Here is a 27,190-nt window from a genome sequence, read left to right as displayed (position 1 = left end):
TGGTTTCTGGATGGTGGCCTTGAGCAGACGATGCGCAAGCCCTGAGTGCTGTCTTTGGGCTTCTTGTTACTGAGGAAAACGCCCCCACCCCCCTTCTCAACTAAACGGCTGTAGTTGGTTTTGTTCTGTGTAGCCAAAAGGGTGGATGGCCTGAAATACAGCATACCCAAAGCTGAAACAGCATGCCATTCCCACCTGCTCCTCAGTTTCTGTTCTCTCCAGTTGCGCAAGTGGACTCCTTGGAGGCGGTCCTCAGTCCCTCCTTGCCTTCGCTCCCAGGAGCCGTGAGCCCTGTTCCCCTGGTGCTGCTGCAGGCACTCTGAGGACAGCCTTCTGCTCCACGGCCCCGCCCAGTGAAAGCGCAGTCACTAGCGCCCCTGGGGAACCAGTCATGCAGCCTCTGACTCTGGGGACATCCCAGGCTCCCCATGGGGCTTCCCAGGTGGCATTAGTGGTAAAGAAGCCTCCTACTGATGCAGGAGACATAAGAGACCCTGGTTCGATCTCGGATTGGGAAGATCTTCTGGAGGAGGGCATGGCAACCCACTCCAGTATTCTTGCCTGGAAAATCCCATGGATAGAGGAGCCTGGCGGGCCATAGTTCATGGGATCACAAAGAGTCGGACATAACTGAAGTGACTTAGCACACACACACACACACAGGCTCCCCGTGGTTTCAGAGGACAGGAGGATACCCCTAGTTAGGGATACTCCCTTGGCAGATTCCTGCCCAGCTCCACCGAGTGATGCTTTGTGACTGAACTCCTGTTTCATCCTTCCAACCAGGACAGGTCCAGTGGAGATTCTGGATTAGGCACCAGCATTTATCATTAAATTCATATTCTGTTGTTTCTGTTCATAGCTCTGAAACACTATCATAGTATCACACTTGTATTTTCCAGTCTCATGTTGTATTAGGAGGGGAAGTGGTGGAAGTTTGAGAGTCATAGGCACCTGCGGCTGTAGGTGCCTACCTCTGAAGCAGTACCTGCTGTGTTGGATCAGCTACCGAGTCCTTTTGTTTTACCTCCTAAACTCTGCTCTCGTCAGTCCGTTTATCTATGTCCCCACTGGTGCTGCCCCGCCAAGAACAGCTCACCCCTTGCAGAAGTTATCTATGTGCTTCCTAACTGCTGCCTTTCTTTTTCCCAAACACATATCCCGTCTTTTTTTAGATTTCCTTCCCATTTAGGTCACCACAGAGCATTGAGTAGAGTTTCCTGTGCTATACAGTAGATTCTCGTTAGTTATCTATTTCATACATAGTAGTATATTTGTAGATCAGTCCCAATCTCCCAGCTAATACCCCTTGGTGACCATGAGTTTGTTTTCTACATCTGTGATCCTATTTCTGCTTTGCAAATAAGTTAATCTCTACTGTTTTTCTGGATTCCACATACAGGTGATGTATTTGTTTTTTCTCTTTCTGACTTCCTTCACTCTGTATGACGACCTCCAGGTCCATCCACATCTCTGCAAATGGCACTAATTCATTTCTTTTTATGGCAGAGTAGTATTCCATTGTATATAGGTACCGTGTCTTCTTTACCCATTCCTCTGTGTATGGACATCTATCATGTCCTGGCTATTGTAAACAGTGCTGCAGTGAACACTGGGGTGCATATATCCTTTCAAACTGTGGTTTTCTCTGGATATATGCCTAAGAGTGGGATTGTTGGGTCATATGGTAACTCTATTTTTAGTTTTTTAAGGACCTGCCATACTATTCTCCATCGTGGCTGTACCAATTTGCAGTCACACCATCAGTGTAGGGGGGGTCCCTTTTCTTCACACCCCCTCCAGAATGTATTGTTTGTAGGCTTTTGATGATGACCTGAGTGAGGTGACACCACAGTGTAGTTTTGATTTCCATTTCTCTAATAATGAGTGATTTGAGCCTCCTTTCATGTATTTGTTGCCAGTTACATGCTTTCTTTGGAGAAATGTCTGTTTAGGCCTTCCTCTAATTGCTTCTAATGGCTTTCCCCACAATCAAGTTTACTTCCTTATAACCCACACCCCCTGCCACCCACATTCCCAGCCATCCTGTGGCTCCTGCTTCCAATGACAAAGTTTCCCCACTGCTTTCAGGATGAAGGCCAACCTCCCCGGCCTGTGGTGCCATGGTCTTCCTGGAGAGGCCTCCCCCTGCTGCTCCATTTCTCACTGATGCTCCCTATTTGCCACGCTGCAGCCCCACTGAACAGTTTACGTCAGTGACTCTGTGCTCCGCTGTTGTATCTCCAGGACCTTGCCAATACCGCCCTCTCCTCTCATATTCTTCACCTTCTCCCAGCTCCCCCTTATTCCATAACTCCTACCCACGCTCCAGATTCTCGTTTAGATGCCGCTTCTGCAGGAGATCATCTCTGATCTCCAAGTCACAGTGACCATCTGTCCGATGAGCTCCAAGAGCACGAATTCCCACATCAGAGCCCGGACTCGAGTCAGAGAGCCCCAGGTTTGAATCCAGGGTTAACTGGCTACTTGCTGTGTGATCTTGGATGACTTACCCTTTTAGGCTGTTTCCTCACCTATAAAGACAGGAATAAGGAATTCCCTGTTGGTCTAGTGGTTTGGACTCTGTTTTCACTGCCAAGGGGCCCAATTTGATCCCTGGTCAGAGAACTGAGATCCCATAACCTGTGTGGTAAGGCCAGTAAATAAATAAATAAAAACAAAAACAGGAGTAACAGTAGTGAAAGTGAAAAGTGAAAGTGACAGTCGCTCACTGGTGTCCGACTCTTTGCGACCCCCGTGGACTATACAGCCCATGGCATTCTCCAGGCGAGAATACTGGAGTGGGTAGCCTTTCCCTTCTCAAGGGGATCTTCCCAACCCAGGGATTGAACCCAGGTCTCCCTCATTGCTGGCGGATTCTTTAGCAGCTGAGCCACCAGGGAATTACCTCTTACTGCTTCTGTGTAAGTTAAATGAGATTGTGTATGTGGTTTCCCAAGTTTTAGTGAATGGAACACAGTAATTATTCAGTAAATGATTTTTACTATCATGTAACTGTCTGTAAACCATTAGCTTGTGTCTTATGCACTCACAACAGCTTTTGTACCTGGTCTGTCAGAAAACAACATATCCTCAAGAAGCACTTGCTGAATGAATGGATGGTCAGAAGGAATATTCCCACACCATCTTTTCCTTCATTTTAAAAGGGAAAAGTTTAATTCTATTTCAAAACAGAACTGAGTCTTTCTTTTAACTAAGTGGCCTGTCAGGAGCTTCACATATATCAACTCACTTAATTTTCATCACCACTCTAAGGGGTAGGTAGCTGTCATTCTTATTTTATAGGTAAGAAAATGATGTCATAGCCACATCAATAATAAAGAGCGCGACTCTGGCTTGAATTGACTCCAAAGGTGTCAAATATTTGTCGCTAGAAAATACACTCTCCCTCAGCTTCCATCCTGAAGAAGAGGGTGGGTGCACGTGTGGGAGACCCATCAAACCTGTGTGGGTAGCGTTTCAGAGCTTCTCTGCTGGGTGTCTGTGCAGCTGAGGGCACAGTTGTGAAGAGGTCTCTGGTTCATTATTGGGCCCATTTCTGCATGGGTTTAGACAGTGAGTCTTTGAGAGGATGTTTGTTCACAGCATGGGTGTGGCTGTATGTGTATACACCAGCTGGATACCTGGGCTGTAAGCAAGCACACGTGTAGCTCACGTTGAGGGACCAGCTGCACACAGAAACTTTACGGAAGGCCTGGGAAGACCTGAATACACATCTCAAGGGGAGCCTCTTTGCTGGACTGGCTGTCTAATCAGACAGCCAGGGAGCTCCACGTTGGGATGAGAAGCAGGAAGTGACTCCGTGATCTCAACCAGCTAGGTTTGGTGCCAGGGCTGAGAATCAGAGGAAACCTGGGTGTTGGTCAACCTCCACCTTCCGTTCGTAGGCTTTGTCCCCTGCTGACTGTTGCCCAGGGTCAGGCTGTGATTTGGAAGGAGGAAGTTGAGAAAGAAGTCAGTAGTTGTTGCTAGAACTGAGGATTTGGTACCCCTGTGCCCTCAGCCATCCAAACACTCAGGCTGCAAATGAGACGCACTTTCCTCTAAGGGAAAGTACCTTAGGGATGTGCTAGAGGGTGAGGGGCTGGCTGGTAAATATTTTATTGATACTGAAAGTAATTTCAAACCTGCTTTAGCACTCATACAGCCAGGATTGAAAAAGCAAATTGTTACTGTCTGGGAGCGACGGGAGGCCTGGCCCCCAAATTACTTCAGTTAATAAACCCAGACAACCAGACACCAGCCGCCCTGCCTTCTTCCATCTGTCTGTGAGTTCAGTCAGTCTCACCAGTGTTGTTTGCCTGGTGGATCGCTTTGGCTGTGAGGAAGGACACGTTTGTGAAAGTCAGGTTAGAGAATGGCATTGTGGTGAAGACTGGTGATAGACCAAAAAGGAGGTTCAGGGATATGTGAAATTCAGACTAAGTCTAGTTAAGATCTAAGAAGTCTCAGGGAAGGAGGTGCGAGAGGGAACCCAGGTTGCGGGGGTGGAGAGGTAGGAGGCAGGGCCCCTACTGTGAATACGAGAGCTACAGTGCTTGGTGGGGAGAGGAGCTGATTTAGGTCAGGGTCTGGAAGTGGCGTAATCCACAACCTAGAACTTGAGTGTTGGGATGGCTGAAAATACATGCGTATAAAATCCTCAATTCTAGCAACAGCTATTGATTTCTCTATGAAACTTCCTGCTCCCAAATGACACCCTGACCCTGGATGACAGTCAGGAGGGGACAAAGCCTATGAACAGATGCTCTAAATATGGCCAACATTGGCAGCATGGTAAGGCAAATAAATAAACAAGACCTCTCTCAAAGGGTTAACTAATAGCACACCTAACAGCTAACTGAATAAGGAAATGTGTGCTTCATTTTCCCAGCCCAGATTTCAAAATGTTCTGTTGCAATTAGTATCTGTGAAAGATAAGTTATCTCAGCCTTCCAAATAAACTATCAATTATTAACTGATCTGCGGATCCCAGTACTTTATGAGTTACTGGTGTCTGGGTGGGCTGCCTCTTCCTTCTGCTGACACAAATAACTCCCATATCTTTCTATCATCCAGGCTGATTAATAAAGGGAAATCTGACTTCTTCAAAATGTGCCCCAGATAACTGGCGTACACAACGTGTACCATGCTCACCTGTGTTTTTAATCAGATTTCAGTGAAGAGTGAGTTTCTTGGGAAAAAATGGGATTGTACCAAGAGCGGAAGCTAGGTCACACAAACATTGCTCCTCACCGTGTGAAATGGTTGGCTATCCTGGTTTCAGGTTTTGCTTCAGTGATAATTTTCATTGCTGACTTTTCAAACTGTGGGGTGGGGGAGGGGAGTAGGATACGAACGCAGAACCAGCATATGTACAGCTTTTGCATAGACCAGGAACCAAAAGAAGGGTCCTTGTGTGTAGGACAGGGTAACCGGGACAGAAACATGGGACCAGGATAGCCAATCATTTTACAAAGTGAAGGAAAGTCCCATTTCCCCATGGGATTCAAAAAGCATTGAAACGTGATAGAAACAGGTAAGCATGATTATAGGAAAACCTTAATTGGCAATTATACTTTTTTCAAGATGGCAACTTAAAACTACATCTGAAATTATTGGTAGCTCACTGAATTTGTAAAATCAGTCAACTCCTTAAAAGTTGAAAAAGAGACTTCCTTTATTTTATTAATAACTGTGCTAAACTGACAGTAGTAAAAAGCAAAGAATGAAGCATAAACATGTTTATGCCCAAACTGAGGTCTGATATTCTTTGTTAGAATTCATCTTTCCTTTGTTCTTCAGGATCAGTTAGGTTGGATCATGGTTTGGTTGTTAATGTGAAAGAGGACTGGACGAGATATACTTTCTCAATCTTCACTTGAGAATCGACTTGACAGCTTTTGTTTTTGGTTGAGGGTTTTTGTTGCTCAAAACCAATCAGTGGGGGGAAAAACGAACTAAAATTTCCTTTATGCAAAAGCTTCTGATTTGCCCCATTCACTGTCAAAATTCCAAAGACTGCAAGAAGGAGCAGGAAAAAAAAAAAAAAAAAAAAAAGCTGACAGGTCAGTTTTGCACTTTGCAAATTCCTCTGTGGAAATGTGGCTTAAATTTGAAACTGCACAGCGCCCCCATTTTCAAATCCCTCATCTTTTATGAGCCATTTCTTTCTACTTATATAACTTCAGGATTCGAATGCCTTTGGCTAACTAAGGAAAGTGGAAAAGTGATGGGAATATAGAGACCACCATCAGTGAGGCGAGTTTTAAAATTTTACTCTGTACTAAGGCACCCCACTCCAGTCCTCTTGCCTGGAAAATCCCATGGATGGAGGAGCCTGGAAGGCCGCAAGTCCATGGGTGTCGCTGAGGGTCGGACACGACTGAGCGACTTCACTTTCACTTTTCACTTTCATGCATTGGAGAAGGAAATGGCAACCCACTCCAGTGTTCTTGCCTGGAGAATCCCAGGGACGGAGAAGCCTGGTGGGCTGCTGTCTATGGGGTCGCACAGAGTCGGACACGACTGAAGCGACTTAGCAGCAAGGCTGACTGGAGTTATCCTTGAGCAGTTATTGGCTGGTTGGAAAAGCCTGACACCTTGTGGCCACGGTTAGTACTACAGCTGCCTCTTTCACAAGGTTCCCCAGTTTGTACTCTTCCTAGGCGCTTCCTCGGGTACAGTGACATAAAAGGTGTGTATGCCATGTGTAGATTTTTGGGGGGAGGACATTTTAAAATTGAAGTATAGTGGAATTTCAGTGTTTCGGGTGTACAGAAAAGTGACTCACTGTTACGTATATACATTATATATACGCATGTTCTTAGATTCTTTTCCATTAAACATTATTACAAGATATTGAATACAATTCTCTATGCTACACAGTAGATCCTTGTTATTTATCTTATATAGAGTAGTGTGCATCTGTTAATCCCCACTTATTCCTCCACTTCCTTTCTCCTTTGGTAACCACTGAATTTGTTTTCTATGTCTTTGAGTCTGTGTTAGATTCCATGTATAAGTGATATCATATGATAATTGTCTTCCTCTGACTGACTCCACTTAGTATGATGATCTAGGTCCATCCGGGTGGCTGCCAACGGCATTATTTCATTCTTTGTTAAGGCTGAGTGATATTCAATTGTACATATATTCCACATCTTCTTTATCCATTCACCTCTTGGTGGACATTTAAGTCTGGGTTTTTAAAACATTTTTTCATCTTATACCTGTCTCAGGATCTCCACTGAGTCAGAGTTTTTGATCAGAAAGCAGGAGACACACTCAGAGCCTCCATTTTACAAGCAGGAGATGTTTCTTCTGTTACCAAACAAAACTGGAGGGAACATCAACTCAGTATCATTTCCTATTTTTAGCCTTAGAAGAAAGAGAAGTTGGAGGACTAGGGTAGGGCATTCCATGTGCTTTCAAGAAACCCATGAAATGTTATTTTTATGTTAAAAATGAAGGAAATTGAGAGATAAGGTTGTAGTGGAATGAGAGCATGCGTGCTAAGTCACTCAGTCATGTCTGACTCTTTGCGACCCCACGGACTATAGCCCACCAGGCTCCTCTGTTCATGGAAATTTCCAGGCAAGAATAGTGGAGTGGGTTGCCATGCCCTCCTCCAAGGGATCTTCCTGACCCAGGATCGAACCCGCATCTCTTATGTCTCCTGCATTGGCAGGCGGTTTTTTTGTTTGTAACCACTAGTGCCACCTGGGAAGCCCCGGGAATGGTTATAAAATGGATTTTATTTCCAGCTCTGGTTCTGTCACAAACCATATGTGATCTCAGGGAGGTCATTTACCCTCCATGGCTTTCATTCCAACAAAGCTAGGAGATTGGACCAGCTCATTTCCAAGGTTCTCTCTGGCTCTAGATCTCTGTGGTCTGCCCATGGCTGCTCCTCACCAGCTGTGCTTCCGAGAACACAAACTGGTTTTTATCTTTACCCATCATGCTTCTGGTCCTGAGGTCACGTAGGAGCTTAGGTCATTCATCCAAGTCTTCAATGGCCTGTGTCTTTCAGATCCAACAGTCAAATCAACCCACGGAAACACGCTGATCTTTCCTAGTTCACTTGACATCCATTAAAGAACTGAATGCACTGCCTTCATCAAACTGTTAGAAGAAAAAAATTTTTCTTTGGCAAGTGATACAAACTCGATCTGGAATCTCTAAATAGGTCCTTATCTTACCCTCTTTTAGTCTTAGAGATTTTATGACGACCACAGGTTTCATTTGTCATTCTTTTGACTTTACTTCATTGTTATTATGTAGCTCCAGGGTCTCGATCTTGATGGTATGAAGACTGGCCGCCGTCAGGAACGCAATGGCATCATGCCATCATTCGGTAGAACCTCAAGTAGCATTACTTTTGAAGATATGACAACGAAGACATAAGCCTTCGTACCAAAGACTGATAGCTCAAAAGGGTAGGCAGAAGGCTATGTCAGCACAGAGACCTGAGACCAAGTCAGCTTGGGGGATGTTACTTGGTAAATCCTGAAGGACACGTGTGAGTAGCTAAGCATGGAAGGGCTGAGATGGGGAGGGGACTGCTTCTGGGAAAACTCGTTTCAGTGAAATAAGAATTTCCCAGCGCCTACTCCCTGTTTTCAGTGATTTGGCTTCTTCTAACCTCAGATAGGTAGGATTTGGAGGATATCTGATTTTAACCCAATATAGTTCTTTTAAAAAATTTTTAAATTTATTTTATTCGAGTCAATTTACAATGTTGTGTTAATTTCTGCTATACAGCAAAATGATTCAGTTATATATGTGGGATTCCTTAGTTCCCTGACCTAGGGGTTGAAGCCAAGCCCCCTGCAGTAGAAGAACAGTGTCTTAACCTCTGGACTGCCAGGGAAGTTCCCTACTATCTTTTAAGGCTCACCAGTTCATCTGTATTTGTCTTTTCTCCCGTATCTCCTGATCGCACAGGTACTACATTCTCTTGGCACGCCATTGGGTTACCTGGTTCCCAGCTTCTTCCATTTATGATATGATAGCCAGTCTTCAATCTCTTGTCAATATGGAGTGGACTTGCAATCTTCAGAATCTCTTCAGACAAGCTCCCTTCTGCTTCATGAGGATGGGAAAGAGAGTCTTCAGAAAGCCATACACTGGGTCCAACTCACTAAGGAACCAATGCCAGAAGAACAACTTTTAAAATTTATTTATTTATAGACATTTCAGAACCACTGAAATCAATGACAAATTTCTTTTAGACACAACATAACCATGTTTCTCTTGAGGTACACATTGGGCCCATAGATAATGCTCTGGAAACAGTGCAACTGTTAACTGGTAGTTAATCCCAGGTTCCAAGCCAAGAAACGGTAAAGATGGTTACAGAATTCTTCGAAAAGAATAAACCATTTCCATTTAAGTCAAGGAATATACGCACATTTTTGATGGAGTTCAATTTTTAGGCTTAGCTCAAACGATATTTTAAAGGGAACTTCATATGAGAATGGGAGAAGATGTTTATAGGTAAGAAACGATCTGAGCCTTACATGAGGTTGGAAATAAGAAATTCATAATCCGATAAGTTCATTACAAAACTCATAGCCTAAAAATTAAGAGCAGCAAAATTACAGAAGATATTTGTACAGTTTTAACACAAATCACGTTTACCCTTTGTTTCTGGCTTTCACAAGGAGACAAATTTTCGAACACCAAGTTCTGAAGACTAAACGACGTGACTGGCTAAGAAGTAGCCATCAGCATTCCACACGATCACAGCCCCACCCTGTAAAAGTCCTACTTTCCATTATTTGCCCTCTGGCTGTTTTATTTTTCTTGCCCCAGCAGTTTGGTGCCATTATGAGAAAAATAGTGGGAATTGGTATAATGGTGGTAAGTTTCTGAAAGTCTTGTGTGTCCAACCACAGATTTCACTTTTGTGGTGGACTGAAGTTGAAATATCTTTGAACAGTTCACTAGGGTCTTTGGAGAACTGTCTGATTTTCCAGTTTGTTATTTAAAACGTTAACCTCACACTCTTTAGGCATGATGAGTAGTGACTTGTGTGTGACACGGAGTGTTGGTTAAATGATGGACCCTCTATTCATCCACACCCACTCCCTGAACTGCTCGAGGAGTCGTGTGGACAACGTGCAGTTGGTTCTGGAATGTTGCCAGAGGGTGTTTGCCCATGTGTCTGAAAACAGTTGGAATGGACAGTCATACTATTTCCCCATAAGACTGTTTTATTTCTACACTAGACAAGAATAAACACTGCAATTTAGTCGAATGGGCAGCTCGCTGCAACTTCATAAACTTGAACGGCATATGTGGGTTGAAAGGGTCTCAATGTAAATTTCACAGTTCATAAAGTTGAGCGGCTCAACTTAAAAGAGAGAGAATATGCAGGCGTTTACGAGATGCTGAGAGGGATCTAATTTGTGAGTGCTTGAGTTTGCCCTCCTTATGTGAGTCAGCCCCACATTTTACATTTTCGCTGCTTGGTTTGATTTATTGCTGAGTTTCCTTTCTGATGGGGGTCGTGATGATTTTGGCCATGAATTTAAGGACCCCAAATTAAGAGTCCCATTTGGACACTTTCTCCCAGGCCTTGGGGTCAGTGCACAGACTGTGAGGCACCTGCCAGAGATGTCCTGTCCTGACTTGGTTGGCTAGAAGCGATTCTGGGTGTGGGGGTCACTTTTCAGTGCAAAATCGCAGCTCAAGAAGGGAAGGGCTGTCTCCTTCCTACCCCTGTCCTGCATTTCTTGTCATGATTCTCTGTGGCTATGCAAGCCTTGTCTAGTCAGGGTGCCATGTGGCTTCAGACATGCCAGAGGATACTTATTACCAATTAAAACAAAATTCCAGTCAGTAAAAAAGAATACTAGCCAGTGGGACTCAGAAATGTTTTGTGTCTCCAACGCTTTCCAAGTTTTGATGGTCTTGCAGCGTTTCTTTGATACTCCTTTCATAGAAGCTGCCATTTTTTCCATCTGTGGCTTTTTGAAAGACAGAGCACGCTTAACTGTCTCTATATCCCACTGCTTAGAAGATTTCATGTTTCTCTTACACAGACTCAGTCTCAACAACTGTGGTTTTAAATATAAACATTATGAATTCCAAGAGGGCAGGAACTGTCCTTGATATCAACCTGTCAAGTCATCTTAGCATGGTGCCCAGCGCACAAATGATGTTCAGTGAATTTGAGTGTGTGACTGAAAGGCCATATCGTCCCTGCCCTCAAGGAGTCTCTATGTTGCCATCAATATAAACTCAATGTACATAAGCCAAGACAAAAAAAACAGAAGGAACTTTTATTTTCAAAGGAAGAAAAAGATAAAAAGAATCAGTTGTTCATGTGGGGCAACCTTCATAGTAAACTCAAACCTACCTATTCCTCCCTCCTGAACTGAGAACGGTGTCTGGGCCTAAGGATTTGTGAATGGGTTCAGCAAGATTTTGTCAGAGAAAAGTTGCAACTATTCAACAGCCCCCTGTTTTTATTTTAAAGAAAGGTTCTGAGAGGTTAACTCGACCTAAGGGGTTGCCCCTGGCACTGAAGGATGGTTTCCCAACAGGAAAAGTCAGAGCGGCCGTATGCCATCTAAGTGCCGTACTGGAAGCTTCTACATAGACGTGTCAGTTACTTATGAAGAGGTGACCCAGTCTGACAAGTTTTACAGGGTTTTTTTTTTATGGGGTACTTTTAACCTAGAGTATCTGCATTTTGAGAGACATGTGAAGGGAAAGAGGCTTTATTTAAAAAAAGGATTAAAGATGGAAAATGAGACAGTGTATCAGTTCACCTTAGTTCTAATTCACCTCAGTTCTAAACAATGAGATGTATTAAAAATATCTTTCATGTCAGGAAATGAAGCCATGTTGAACAGGTCTGCAAAACTAGAACTGGTGGGTTTTGTCTTTCCACTCATGGACTCATTTTGATGAGCAGGAAGAGTGGATAATAACATACAAGCCAATTCTGACACCTGGGTGGCTGTCTGTCCATCTGGAATGTGGGGACAGACCTCAGGAAGGCAGGGCTGAGGATGATAACCTGTTCGGAGAAGGAAAATGTTTCTAAGATTTATATTCCTTCAAAAAGTCAAAAATGATATTGATGCCATCGTATTTATCGTGTTGGGCAAAAACTGTCAGTTCCAGGGTTTTGAAACAGTTGGAATGAAAGTATGGTAAATCATGTATTTTCTTTGGATGAGAGGAAAGAAGAGGTTTCTGAACTAGACAAGTACTCTTATTGATGCTCTAAAAAATGATGCCACAGACGCAGCACACATCAAAGCAGAGGGTGGTGTGTCTGACTTCCGAGCTCTCCTAAAGCACAAAGCACGTTGAACACAAGACATGGCTCTGAAAACTGCTCTCCAGACCCCTCATCACCAGATACCAGAAGACGACCCTCAAAGCCGAGAATTACCACTCAACAGAAATGATCAGTTCCCCAGACATGAATGGGCACGGCAGTATTCTATGCAAAACCCAGCCTGTAACAGGTTTAAAATTCAACTTAATTCTTCAATAGAGACTCTCTACTGGTTTGTTCCAAGTTTTCCATGCTGGAGCCTGGTAAGACTGAGCTTTGAGGGACAGGATTCTGAGAATCTTTGACATCATTCTGTCCACTCTTCCTAAGAGTCGACTTAATTAATGGCCCCAAACTTTCAGTGGATATTTGAAAGTGAACAGATGTTACCTAAAAGATCAGACTCATAGGGATGTTGAAAACATACATTTGTATCATGTCTAGATAAATACACATACACATATATATTCTGGGTATTTTTTCTCTGCTCAATAAAATTAGCAGCTACAGATAAATTGTTGTGGTCATGATTTATTATTTCTAAGGACGTCTTATACCCTCTACCAGCACAAGACTTGATAAAATGCCTTTTGATGAAAAGATCCCCATCAAGCACGTAAGACTGCAGTGTCATTTCATATTACTAACATTTCCAGGCACAAGAGGAAAACAATTAGCACTAGCAGTCCAAACAACAGAGCGCAGACTAGAGTTAATTGTCTGAAGTTGATTCTCCCAGAGGAGGGAATTGTTCAAAAGCGTGTGTGTGTGTGTGTGTGTTTATGTGTGTTTAAGATTTCTTGTGTTTCTCAGCTTTGGCTATTTTGTAAATAAATATCAGACCTTCTTGCATAAACCTACTTGGGTAAGAAGTATTTCTCTGAACATGCCTTTTGTCTTTTAGCAGCTGTTGAGTGTTGAGTGACGTACAAGGCACACCTCTAAGTGTTCTGTACAGCATTTTTATTGATGTACAAAATAGCCTGTTCACCATTCAAAAATTGTAATCTGCATAGTAAGAGTTTTCTCTTATCCCTATTTACAGCGAAGGTTTTTAGTGCAAAAAAAAAAAAAAAAAAAAAAAAAATCCATGAAACCGGGTCCCAGCCAGTCCCGTCTAGGACAACACAGTTATCAGTTTTGCTCCATGCCAGCTGGGCTTATTTGGCTATATTTTGGGTCTCCAGCCGTTAATGAATTGCAGGATTTTCTTCACCTGCAGTTTGCTCAGTTTGAAATCCTCCGAGAGGATTTCTTCTGTGAGCTGAACGAGCAGATTGCCGTCGATCTTCTCGGTCACGAAGAACACGATGACGTCCTCCGACAGCCCGATGAACCGCAGGGACTTGGACACCTCTTCGACTGAGAGTCCCGACAGGTCGGCGGGCGGCTGCCACGGGGACCCGTCGCCGCAGGAGCGGGGGGCCAGCTGCAGGTGGATTGGCGACGAGAAGGGGTAGGGCGCGGAGAGGAGGTCCGGCGCACCCTTCTGGACGAAGTACGCGTCCTCGGACAGGTCCGGAGACCCGGACTTGGGGGCTTCCTCAGCACCGTCGATTTGAAGGGGCAGAGGCGGGGTGTCCGGGGCCGCTTTCTCTTCCAGCGGCCTCGGGGCCCGGGGGGGCAAGGCGGGGCAGGAGCTGCTCTGCTTGGCCGGCCCGCCCGCCAGGCTCCTGTCGCCCGAGCGCTCCAGGCAGTAGCTGGCCGACTTGGGACAGCCCGTGGGCTCCGCGGGGCCCGGCCCGGGCGGGCTGGCGGCCAGCTCGCGGCCGTCCAGCTCGAAGGTGGCCGGGCAGTTTCTCTTGGGCGTGCCCGGTGTCTTCTGTCGGGGGTAACTGTAGCTGCGGCTCGGATCCAGCAGGAAGTCGCTCCTGGTGTGGGTCTCCGACGCTCCGGAGTAATGGTTTGGCCACGAGAGCCTGGAGGACAGAGCTTCAGAAGTGGGGCTGCCGCACGGGGACTTGGGGTCCACGGAATCTGCCTTCACTCGGTTACACGGGTAGCAGGACACGGGAGCGCTCTCGGAGGGACTCGTCTCACTTTTAGTGACGCTGCTTAAAAGCCAAACACATAGAGAGAGGGGTGAGTGAGAAAGTGATAGTGAAACATCCAGCCTAGCTTTAGCCCATCGATGTCACTTCTGAGTAGACAAATGTTGTTAGGAAGCAAATATTTATTATCATGAATTCAGTAAAGTATCTACTTAACCTCACTTAAAAAAAAATTTAAAGAATCTTTAAATTACTAAAATACATCAGTAACTACGGATATGAAGATACTGACTTAAGAAGCCACAGCAGAGATGGCAAATAGATTTTTAACTACAAGAAAATAATTTGTTAGTGAGTGCCTGGATCTTCGTGATCAGAAACGTCTTTAGCCTTGTTTGGGCTTATCACCAATAGGGTCTGATTGATTAGTGACGTCTGCAGTGGGCAAGTGGGGCGTGAGGGAACAGTTAGTGGGCGTCTTGTGCTACAGGGACAGGACTACCATCACGACCACCGATGACCTATCCATCCAAGAGGGTGAGGCTGGAAGAAACGTTTCAAATACAGTGCTTACGCTTGCCTTGGTTTCTGCACAGTTAACACCAGCATGAGGATTTAAATGTTCAGGGAACAAAAAACACCTGCCAAGGAGAGCTACTGTAACCTGTCAGGAGCATGTGTGACCCCCTGCAGCTCTGGGGCCCTCTCTTCAGAACAACCATGAAACCCAAGTGCGCTCAGAGTGGGTGGCCGGGGTGGGGTGGGGTGGGCAGTGGGTGGAACCAAGTCTGCCTCTTTGGGAGAAGAGAAGAGGCCATTCACGGCTGACCTCGCGGTTTCACAGCCTGACCAAGAGAAGCGGGTAGACCTCAATTTGTTTCTCTAGACACAAGAAACAGTTGACAGTTACATAGAGACAGATATAATGTAATATAATGAAAGATTTCTTAAAAAAAAAAAAAGTTATCAGCCTGTGCCAACCGTGGAATGAGCCACACTGCAGAAGCATTCGCTCAGGGCACCTGGAGGATGGAAATGGAAGACGGTCCGTCAGTGATGGTAAGGAAGGGACCCCGGCTCTGGGTGGAAACTCAGAGTAGAGGCAGCACCCCTGTGATTCCCCGTCTCCCTGGAAGTTGGTGTCTGCTCCGCTGAATTCAGAATGGAGAGCAGCATTGGCTAGGCTTTATCACGGAACCCCGCACAGACTCTGCAGTCTGCTCATGCCACCGGCTCCTCCATCCTAGCTCAGAACCAACAGGGTCTATGCTCGTCCAGTAGAAATAAAAAGAGAAAAAACTGCTTTTCCTACACCACGGAGAGGGGCCGGCTCCCTGACACTGTCTACAAGGACCAGGGGCCTTGGCTGCTGAGGGGACTGTGGGGTAAGTGGGCGCTGGCATAGGACTTACATGTCGTGCAGCCCTGAAGAATAGTAGGACAAGGTGGGGCTGGGCGAGCGAGTCTGCGGCCGCGCCGGCTTGGCTGTGCGAGGAGGGACCGAGGGGCTGGTGGACTGAGGCTTTGCGCTGCGGGGCGGGACCGGTGGCGCGTTCAGGAGCCGGCACTCTTCCCGGACCTGGCGCAGAAGAGAACACGCGGGGTTAGCGACACGCGACCCGGAGGGGCCCGAGGCTGCTCTGACGTGACACCAGCTGCGATAGACGGAGGGGAGGGGTGACCTGAGCCGACAGGGGGCTGCCAGACGTGGAGCGATTTTGCAAGAAACCAGTTTGGCAAATGCTGCTGAAATGTAGCAAGTAGCGGGGAAGCACAGCCCAGGGAGGGCGCCAGTGATCCGTGGGGACGCAGAAAAGAGCAGGAAGAAAGTACGGGTCTAAGAGATCACGATCTTACTAGAGGATGCCATTCTCCGGAGGAGTGGTGTTTCTTCACTGTTCAAGCTGAATTCGACTTGATCCAAACCTTAGGGGCTGAGCGAACCCTGTCTAGCGGAAAAGCTCCTCCAGGGATTCTCACGGGTAAACGTGCACCTCAATCCCCTGGGGATCTTGTTTCTTGCAGATTCTGACTCAGTAACCAAGGGCGGGGCCTGAGACTCTGCATTTTTCTAACAAGCTCCCGGGTGATGTGTACCGGGCTGGACCACAGACCGTACATACTCTGAGAAGGCGGCAGATGGTGGAATGAGGCAGCTCTCCAAATCCCCAAAATAGTACTGTGTCTAAGAGCTGCCTCTGCCTCTCTCACCCTCCCTTCATCTTCCCACCAGAGAGGAGGCAGCAGCCTGCCTTCACCCCGGCTTGTTAGCGATTCACAGCCGGCATTCAGAGCATGGTTCTTTATAATGAAGATATTTTATGTACGTCTCTGTATCAGACAGCAGGGGGCAGTTTATACCTGGTTCAGCTACTCTACCCTTCATAGATAAACACTGAGCCAATTCTGACTCAAAAAGAAAGAAAAAGGCTTCGCCTGCATTTAGGCTGTGTCTCCAACTTTTTTTTTTTTTTTTCACCTTTTCCTTGATACCTCCATCTCAGGGGCCCTGGGGTAACGAAGGCAATGAAATAACAGCTCCCATTAGCTTTTGGTTTGTAGTTTCTTTAAGACCAAATGAGATGGGCTCCTGTTACATCACACTGGCTACCACCTATGCTGCACCCGGCCTCAAACCAGCTTCCAAGGCCTGATTCACTTGCAGTAGAAATCCAGCCATTAAGAACAGTTATGTGACCCCGGGTGACCCGGCAAATCTCAAGTCTAAACAAAATGGAAGCCATTAAAAGTCTCATCCATTGGCATTTCTCCCTGGGCCTGCTCCCACCCAGAGGACCCACCAGATACAAGTTTTCATCTCAGCAGCTCTTAGGCTGAAACAAAATATTCAGAGCAGTGGATTTTCTTCAACAGCTGCAGGCTTTCCCCTTTTGAGCTTTTCTTAAGAAGGTGGTGGTGGAGGAAATGAGGTTTGTATAAGGAAGAGAGAGGCTTGTAAGCTGGCCCAGGGGGGCTCTTGCCCCACTTTGGGGTCTTCTGCAGAAGCCGAGAACCAACCAGGACAGTAAAAAGCTCTGGTTGGGATGCTCCCCTCCCTGACTTTTGGAAGCATGGACTGATTACAAACGAAGTAAAATAGTGTTTCCATCTTGCTATCAAACTGTAAAGTAGGCAACTGTGTTTCTTTTCTTTCTTAAGGAATGTCTTTAGAGTCTAGGGTGGATGGGTGTAACATCTATAGATGTGCTTGGTTCTCTTTATGCCAGAGTGACAAGAATCACGGAAAACGTGAGAGGATAAGGAGTCTGTCAATTTTTTTTTATTTTAAAAATAGTCACATTTCAATATGGGATTAGAGAGAAGTATAAGGGTCAAGGCTGAATCTGATTTAGAAATTTCTAAATTTTGGCATTAGTCGTTCAGATCAGTTCAGTTCAGTCGCTCAGTCGTGTCCAACTCTATGTGACGCCATGAAACGCAGCACGCCAGGCCTCCCTGTCCATCACCAACTCCTGGAGTTCACTCAGACTCGCGTCCATTGAGTCAGTGATGCCATCCAGCCATCTCATCCTCGGTCGTCCCCTTCTCCTCCTGCCCCTACACTTAATTAGGGATTGCTGACTTAGATGTCAGTGATGATATGCTAAGATGTCAATTACAATCACATTTTTAAAATGTATTTATTTTTAATGTAAGGATATGACTTTACAATATTGTGTTGGTTTCTGCCATAGGATCATTGGCTGATCAGGGTCTGCTGCTGCTGCTAAGTCGCTTCAGTCGTGTTCGACTCGGTAACCACCCCATAGATGGCAGCCTACCAGGCTCCCCCGTCCCTGGGATTCTCCAGGCAAGAACACTGGAGTGGGTTGCCATTTCCTTCTCCAATGCATGAAAGTGAAAAGTGAAAGGGAAGTCACTCAGTCATATCTGACTCTTAGCGACCCCAAGGACTGCAGCCTTCCAGGCTCCTCCACCTATGGGATTTTCCAGGTAAGAGTACTGGAGTGGGCTGCCATTGCCTTCTCCTAGGAACACAGAAAAGCAGCTACATGTAGTTGAATTTGACCTCTGGGAAGCCCTCTCTTCTCTTCTCATAAGGTTCCCTACAGCTACTTCTGCCTCTTCCTTCCCTAACTGGGCAGTCAGTCCTTAGAGCTTCCCCACCGATTGGGGGTAGAGAGAGTACTATTAATAAAAATAGGTATTTGTAGGTGACAGGGCCTGGTGAGGTGAGCTTGGCTGACCGAGAGCCTTTCCAGCTAAACTCCAAACAGCACCTGAAATATGGAAAGCTCCTGAGATGGCCACATGACTCCTGAAAGGAATTCAGGCACAAAGGTGTGTGTGTGTGTGTGTGTGAGAATGAGAGAGCTTCTTACCCTTGGGATCTGATCAGTGAGGAGATACTAACATGAGGCCAGAATAAAAAGAGTTCTTCCCTTGTGATGAGAAGGCAGTGTTGTTAAGTCACTTCAGTCCTCTCTCTTTGTGACCCTATGGACTACAGCTTGCCAGGCTCCTCTGTCCACGGGGTTCTCCGGGCAAGAATATTGGAGTGGGTTGAGCAGGCAGTTTGGGTGTAATCATGTGACTTCAAGAACTAGGCTTATCTGAAACCCATTTCAGAGACAAAGGTAGTTAAAAATAAAACAAAACCTGACTTCAAAGGGACCCCGTCCGGGATAAGAACTGAGCTGTCATGTGGTGGAGGCACAAATGAATGCTTCACCCAGCAGGTGTGGGCGGGCAGCCCATGGTGGGTGAGCGCTGCTCACAGCTCTGCAGACAAACGCATCTCCACGGGTTACTCTCAACTTGTGGCTGCAAATGTGGGTGCTCGAAGGAAGTTGTACAGCAGTGTATTTTATGGGAAAAATTCTATATGCTTTGGGGTTCCGAGGTTACATATCACAGGGTTTATGGTGCCATCTTACTTCCTAACTCTTACATCCTTTCAACAGAAATCATCCTACTTTCCTTTGGATTTAATTCATCATGGGACATTTGTATCCAAGAGAAAAGTAGCCGTGGCTTGAAATGTATTTCATCTGACAATAAAAGGTAATTTACAAGACCGGATGGCCAATCACCCTATTTCCAGTTTTCCCTCATATTCCGTTTCATGCTGAAGCATTACATTTTCAGCACATTCCTTCTAAAAGTCTCAGCATGTGGCTTTCATCATGTTACTTCCCATCTCCAGGGGCCCCTCTGACTACTGGACAAAGTCCAGCTTCTCCTGCCTCCCATCGAGGCCTGTAGCAGTCTTTCTAGTGATTTCTTCCCATTTGATGCCATCTTTCTAGTTTTCCCCTGCTCTCCCCTGTATGAACACACAGGTCCCTCCAGTGGGGCAGGCTCAGTGTCACCTAAACTCTTCCTTGCACTTTCCTGCCTGTCTGTGCTTTAGTTCCAACTGCCCCCCGTCACCGCCTAAGGCCCAGCCCTAACCACTACAGACGCGGCTTGGGACCATCACACACAGCGATCAGCACTCGTCACTGCTTCTGAACTCTGCACAGACGCCGTCTGTATTTACTCACTCTCCATGTATATCCAAGGAGCCTGAAAGTGGACATGCTGGGGTCATTGTTCTTACTGCTCTGTGGATGGCAGAGTTTGGGGACTTGACACCCCTGGCCCAAATATGTCACCTAGAATGGCAGGCAGAGGTTACTGGATGTCACCAGACAAACCCAAGGTACTTTTGTTTTTAAACGGATACCATAAGAATGTCTTTCATATTTTTATGTGGAAACTGTTATTGATAAGTCATCTGGGCTACGTGTTAATTTGTGTGTGTGTGTGTGTCTTCATATTGGTATCAATTTAGGGGAAAAAAGGTGTCTAGCAGACCTGGTCTCGGTGACCACCATCAACTGTGCCACCACTAACCTAGCTGTGGCATTGGTGAAGATGACAGTTATTTCTGAACTGGGAAATGCTGTGGCTTCATTAGGGAAGTGTCCGGGTGGGGCGGGGGGGGGGGAGGTATTTGGATGATCAAGAATAAGCCCTCTAACGCTGGTGCTAAGCAAGGAGCTGGCATTGTGTCTGAGGCAGGTGTTATTATCTATCACAGATTATGGGTGACTTTTGCCTACTGGTTGGTGATCTCTGGTGATGAGCAGCTTGAGTGTTTACAGCCAAGCTCCTGGCACCTGGTTATGATGGGGGTCAATCCACAGCACGAATTCAGGGCGATCAAACTCCCAACCATACCCATAATCTGGCTTTACCAGCAGTTCTCTGGTCTAAAGCCTTTCTTTCCAGCAGTTTCCACCCCCTCCCCCTCCCTGCCCCGCCCCCAGCACAATCTTCTCATCCTCGCCCCTTTACAAGTTTTGTTCCTTTTCTACAGCGATGTTCAACAATCCCATCTTATCAGAGATAAGATACGCTGCCCTGGAGTAAGACACTTCTCCCCAGGGTTCAAGGTGCAGACTGCCAATCCAGGGCTAATCAGAGAGCAGATTTATTGTGAGGACAGCGAGCACCCTTTCTAGAACCATTACTTCTTTCTAGTCTATGAAGCATATGTTCAGCGAGGCACAGGCAAAGTGACTGTCTCTAACACAGAGAGTTCCCTAGTGGGGTTTGAAGGAGGCTGTGGAAGGTGCCCGTCCTGGGACTAACAGCCAGACCACAGGAACCATCTACTCCCACCACCCCTAAAAGTCTGAAGAACATGCATCAGTTCCCCTTTTCCTAGAAACATGGATTCCATTTACAACTGACTTGTTCAGTTCCGTGCTGGGTGCCCACACAGGCTCACTGAGCTGGTGTGGAGTAGGGCTGCCGAGAGCGAGGAGCCCCTGGGATTAGCTGGCAGGGGGGTGATGGAGGCCAGCATGTGACAGACAGAAACAGGCTCCGTAATAGCAGACGGTGGAACGCAGATCAGCAGGAGGATCATGGATGATTCAAGAGGCAGAGGGAGGACAAACTCAGGCAATTATGCTGAGGAAGTCTGGAGGCGGAAGGAGTTGTGAGCATGCAAGAGAGGCGTGAAAACACCCCCAGGATGGTGATTTGGTCTGGGGGTTTAGAAGGCGAGGCAAATCTCGGTGCTACTGATTCAGACAGACACTTAGAAGAACAGGCGTTGGGAGAAACTGAGGAGTTCAGGGTTGAAGAGAGTTTGAGCTCAGTGTTCTATTGACAGAATCTGAGGACGTGAAGAGGGCTGAACCCCTAAGAGGCAGCAGAGGAGGAGACCAAGGCAGAGAAACACAGGGGCCCGCACCACCTCACTGCTCACGGCAGGGAACAGGCCCTGATGGTGTCACAGAAGTGGACGGTGGGGAGCACAGCTCAGGAGAGAGATGGGGTGAAGACAGTGACAGCAAGAAGTCCAGGCAGGTCGGGAAGATGTGTGACAATTAGCAGGTCACTGTGGATCTTAGCACATGAAGCTTCAGTTGAGTGAGGAGACCAGAAGCAGATTCCAGGGGAGTCAGAGCTAGAACAGGAGGCCAGGGAGAAGTTAGTGAGGAGAGGCCATTCCTTACAAGAAGGAACAGGGAGGAGCTATTAGAAAGGGATACTGGACTGAAGGGTGGCTTTTTTCTTGGAAGAAACTTGAAATTGTGCCTGAGTAGGTACTTGCATGCACGTGACCTGGAGGTCAAGTGTACACTGACTCCAGGGACAGACAGAACACACTTCCCCACAGTTCTCTGCTTTCCCCAGGCCAGTACCGGCCACGTAAAACCAGAAAAATAATGGCAGCTGATTATCTCAGAGCTTCTCAGGTGGCGCTAGTGGTAAAGAACCTGCCTGCCAATGCAGGTAAGAGATGCAGGTTTGATCGCTGGGTCAGCAAGATGCCCTGGAAGAGGGTACAGCAATGCACTCCAATCTTCTTGCCTGGAGAATCCCATGGACAGAGGAGCCTGGCGGGCTGTGGTACACAGCGTCGCAAAGAGTTGGACACGGCCGAAGCAACTTAGCACACATGCAGAGCAAAGATGGACACACCCAGAAGAATAAGTGACTTCGGAAAGCTTTGTGTAGCTATGTGAAAGTGGTTGACAAGATCAAAACCCAATTCCAACCTGTGGTCAGAATCTCATGCATCACAGAGTGGGACTATTTATTTTCAGAATACTCTCCAGAAAGTGTAACTTGGTTCCCTGACTCCTGGAATAGGCATTTAACGATCTTTTCTCCTCCTCACTCCTCACAGCTGAAGGTCTGTTTAGCTGGTGGGGGGAACTGAGCCCCATCTGAAGGACCAATAATTTATGAAAAATGGAAAACAAGGTCTTCTCCCTAAATAGTCACATGATAAAGACAATGCATGAGAATGTGTTACAAATACAAAGCTCCTTAGAGCATGGGTGGAAACAGGGGTAGCAGACAATTGAATTTAGCAGACAACTGAATTTAGCAATCTGTTTAGCAGACAATTCAAACATTACATACAACTGCAGTATCTTATACTCATGAACTACTTTTTTCTGTGACATTCTCTTTCTCTGACACTTCCTATGGATTAAAACAACACAACAAAAGACACAGTATGCCAATGAAGCTACTCAGCATAGGAATGGGGGCTTTTTAGTCTGATGATGCTTCTTGGAAAGTCTTAGCTTCTCAGAACTCTCTACTTGTCTTAGGAAAGAAACGACACTTTCGCACCCCATTCATTCACCAACTGGACCAATGAGACAGCTTAGGAAAATGAAATACTTATAATGACATGTTCCTTGCTGAACTTTTTCTGGGGGAAAAAAATTTCATAGCAGCGCCTGTTGTTTAGTCGCTAAGTCATGTCCAAGTCTTTTGCGACCCATGGACTGTAGCCCGAAAGGCTCCTCTGTCCATGGAATTCTCCAGGCAAGAACACTGGAGTGGGTTGCTACTTCCTTCTCCAGGGGATCTTCCCAACCCGGGATCAATCCCGTGTCTCCTGCATTGGCAGGTGGATTCTTTACAACTGAGCCACCTGGGAAGCCCATAGCAGTAATTACTCAACTTTTAAATACAAGCAGTGGATCTGAAAGTAACTGTCATTAAGACTCCATGAGTCCTTGTCTATGGTCTAAAGTCCGGCATCCGGCATCCCATGCCTACGGATGAAAACCTTGGTGCTCAAAGATCACACTGCTTGGTCACTAATGGGCTGCAGCCGTCCTTAGGCAGACCGAGGATCATTGCTTTTATGCTGACAGTAATTCAGAAAACAGACACGATAGGTGAGCTTGATCTAAAACTGGACTCACCTTCACTGTGAGTTTTCTTCTCTTAAAAAGCTGACTTGGGGATTCTGTCAGTGTTCCGAAGAAAAGAGTTTTGTAACCAAGCTTCCCTGAACTTCATAACTTTGCTTTGACCGTGTGCCCTCTGCCCTGTATTTTACATTTCTTCCCATACTCCCTCTCCCAGATAACACAATCATTACAGCCTTAAGAAATCTGATTTATAAAGAGGCTTTTATACAAAGAGTTCACAACCCTGTCACATACCCATCAGGGGTATTCTCAGCCAAACAGAAATTCAAGTTTTAGAATGACAATGTGGCCATCAATGAACGTCTCTTTGATGGATTACGCAAGGGTAGATGTGATTTACAGTCGAAATCCTGATTCTCAGATGTGTGCGTTTCTTTTTCGCCATTGTGTATGTGGATGATAAGGACCGAAGGCAGGCCCGGGTCTGCCATGGCTTCCAACCTCCAGGCTTGGGGCAAAGGAGTCAAGGCCGAGGGCACAGGAGGCCGCTGCTGGGAAACAAGAGGGCCCGCAGCTCTGAAAAGAATGCTTGTTTAAATTCCAGGGTGCTTCCCTGGACTCTGAAGAAAGATGATGCCATTGGGGCAGAGAATAAAGCCCTTTTCTGAGCACGGAGTATAATGCATGATAGATACACTGAGATAGGATATAACCTTCCTATTAACGTGATTCTGTGCAAATGGTAAACCCAAGAGTGCAGATCTGAAACAAGGGCTAGCCCAGAGACTATTACAGTGACTTTATTAACATTCTAATCATTGAGACTTTCAGTAGACACAGGAGAAAACAATTTCTTGGCCAAGAAAGTTTCATTTAAAAACAAATAACCTACATAAAACCGAAGGCAATTAGTTTCAAAAATTACTAGAACACAGTAATAATTCAGTTGTTATTTCAATTAACAAATGGGAAATGCAGGTATGCCTTGCTTACCGAGTACTCCTCAAAGGTTGTAATTAAAATGAATTAAATGTCAGATGCCTTAGGAGACCTTGTTAATTAGTGGAATCCTGAGTGAATCCTTTTGTAGAGCAATTATTTTGAAAAGTAAATAGTCATTTCCAGATGAACCTGTTTAATATCTAAATTTGACTATGAATATGTCAGGTTTACTTAAAAACTTCCCTTTAGTGCCTTCCTAAATTTTTTTAGCTTAATTTATATCACCTAACTTTTTTATTGGATTACAGATATATGTATCTTTTATATACAGTAGTGTATGTTATTTCCAAGTTCCTACTTTATCCCTCCCCACTTGCCTTCTCTAATATTAATATTCAACAGGAGAGAGCCCAAAGTCAAAAATTCAGAGTAAAATAAATTATTTTCTTAAAATTTATTTTGTTGAAGTATAGTTGATTTCCAATGTTGTGTCAATTTCTGCTGTGCCGAAAAGTGATTCAGTTATACATATGTGTGCATACTCTTTTCCATTATGGTTTATCACAGGATATTGAATATAGTCCCCTGTGCTATATAGCAGACCTTGTTGTTTATTCTATATATAATAGTTTGCATCTGCTAATCCCAAACTTCTAATCCATCCCTCTCCTCCCCTCCCTCCCCCTTGGCAACCACAAGTCTGTTGCTGTGAGTCTGCTCCTATTTTGTAGGTAAATTCATCTGTGTCATAGTTTACTTCCACATATAATGGTACATGTGGTATTTGTTTTTCTCTGAGTGACTTAGTATGATCATATCTAGGTACACGTATGTTGCTACAAATGGCATTCTTTCTTTTTTTTTAAATGACTGAGTAAACTCCATTATAATATGTACCACATCTTTACCCACTCATCTGACGATTGACATTTACGTTGTTTCTATGAGTTGGTCATTGCAGATATTGCTGCTATGAACACTGGGGAGAATGTATCTTTTTCAATTATAGCTTGTCTGGATATATGCCCAGGAGTGGGACTGCTAGATCATACAATAACTATTTTTAATTTTTGAAGGAACTTCCATACTGTTCTCCATAGGGGCTGCACCAATTTGCGTTTCCACCTACAATGTAGGAGGGTCCCCTTTTACCACACCCTCTCCAGCATTTGCGATTGGTCGATTTTTAAATGATGGTCATTTTGACTGGTATGAAGTGACACCTCATTGTAGTTTTGATTTGCATTTCTCTAATAATTAATGATATTGAGCATATTTTCATATGCCTGTTGGCCATCTATGTCTTCTGGAGGAATGTCTGCTTAGTTTTTCAGCCCATTTTTAAATTAGGTTATTTGCTTTCTGTTGATGAGTTATATGAGCTCTTTGTATATTTAGAAAATTAAGCCCCTCTTAGTCGCATCATTTGCAGTATTTTCTCCAAGTCTGTAGGTTATCTTCTCATCTTATGGTTTCTTTTATTGTATAAAAGCTTGTAAGTTTGATTAGGTTCCACTTGTTTATTTTTGCTTTTATTTCTATTGTCTTGGGAGACTGACCTAAGAAAACATCGGTATGATTTATGTCAGAGAATGTTTTGTCTATGTTATTTTCTTTTAGTTTTGTGGGGCCAGGTTTTATATTTAAGTCTTGAAGTCATCTTGAGTTTATTTTTGTGTAAGGTGTAAGGATGCGTTCTAACGTCATTGATTTACGCGTGGCTGTTAACTTTCTCAGCACAATTTGTTGAAGAGTGTCTTTTTTCCATTGTATGTTTTTGCCTCTTCTGTTGAAGACTGACTGTAGGTTTTGTGGATTTAATCTCTGGGCTCTATTCTGTTCCATTGATCCATATGTCAGTTTTTGTGCCAGTACCATACTGTTTTAATTACTGTAGCTTTGTACTGGGCTTCCCAGGTGGCTCATGGAAAGAACTCACCTGCCAATGCAAGAAACGTGGGTTTGATCCCTGGGTCGGGAAGATTGCTTGTAGAAGAAAATGGCAACCCACTTCAGTATTCTTTTCCTGGAAAATTCCATGGACAGAGGGGCCTGATGGGCTACAGCCCAGGGAATTGCAAAAGAGTTGGACACAACTCCACAACTAAACAACAATAAGCTTTGCTGTATTGCCTGAAGTCTGGGAGGGTTATGCCTTCAGCTATGTTCTTTATCCTCAGGTGTGCTTTGGCAATTCTGGGCCTGCTGTGATTCCAATAGGATTATCTGCTCTAGTTCTGTGGAAAATGTCATGAGTATTTCATAGGGATACTCATTACATGGGTAGATTGCTTTGGGCAGTATGGCCATTTTAACAATATTAATTCTTTCAATCCAAGAGTATGGGAGTATCCTTTTGTTTCTTTGAATCATCTTCACTATCCTTTATTAATGTTTTATAGTTCTCAGCATATAGGTCTTTCACTTCCTTGGTCAGGTTTACTGCTAAGTATTTTATTTTTTTGATGCAATTAAAAGGGATTTTTTTTTTTTCCACATTCCCTATCTGATAGTTCATTGTTAAGTGTAAAGAAATGCAACAGATTTCCTAACATTCATCTTGTACCCTGCTACCTTGCTGAATTCATGTATCAATCTAGTAGTTTTTGTGTGGAGTCTTTAGGGTTTTCTATATATAGTATCAGGTCATCTGCATATAATGACAATTTTACCTCTTCTTTTCCAATTTGGGTATCTTTTCTTTCTTTTTCCTGTTCGATTGCTATTGCTAGGACTTCCAATACTATCTTGAATATAGTTTGCATCCTTGTCTTATTCCAGAATTGAGTGGGAAGGCTTTCAGCTTTTCACAGTTG

At 45.1% G+C, this 27,190-nt stretch overlaps 1 protein-coding gene and 1 long non-coding RNA gene across 5 annotated transcripts in view; one reads left to right on the top strand and one right to left on the bottom strand.

Moving 5' to 3' along the window:
• Positions 1-9,169: 9,169 nt before the first annotated feature.
• The window catches only part of GAREM1 (GRB2 associated regulator of MAPK1 subtype 1), a 236,686-nt gene continuing 218,665 nt past the window's right edge, over positions 9,170-27,190 (bottom strand). For 3 of the 4 annotated variants that reach the window (XM_015103608.3, XM_060405377.1, XM_060405378.1), the window contains 2 exons: positions 15,705-15,871; positions 9,170-14,355 (listed from right to left, as the gene is read on the bottom strand). In XM_015103608.3, coding sequence (XP_014959094.3) covers positions 13,470-14,355; positions 15,705-15,871 — 1,053 coding nt within the window. In that variant the 3' untranslated portion in view covers positions 9,170-13,469. The remainder of the gene's footprint in view (positions 14,356-15,704; positions 15,872-27,190) is intronic. The other variant, XM_027960788.2, reaches the window with a different exon arrangement.
• On the top strand, positions 17,963-19,330 carry LOC132658496 (uncharacterized). The gene is made up of 2 exons (XR_009598198.1): positions 17,963-18,246; positions 19,218-19,330. It is a non-coding gene; the product is annotated as an uncharacterized LOC132658496 (long non-coding RNA).

The sequence above is a fragment of the Ovis aries genome, chromosome 23, assembly GCF_016772045.2.
Source record: "Ovis aries strain OAR_USU_Benz2616 breed Rambouillet chromosome 23, ARS-UI_Ramb_v3.0, whole genome shotgun sequence".
Taxonomy (NCBI): Eukaryota; Metazoa; Chordata; class Mammalia; order Artiodactyla; family Bovidae; genus Ovis; species Ovis aries.
The sequence above is the reverse complement of the archived record's forward strand: the minus strand, read 5'-3'. Positions and strand labels throughout refer to the sequence as shown.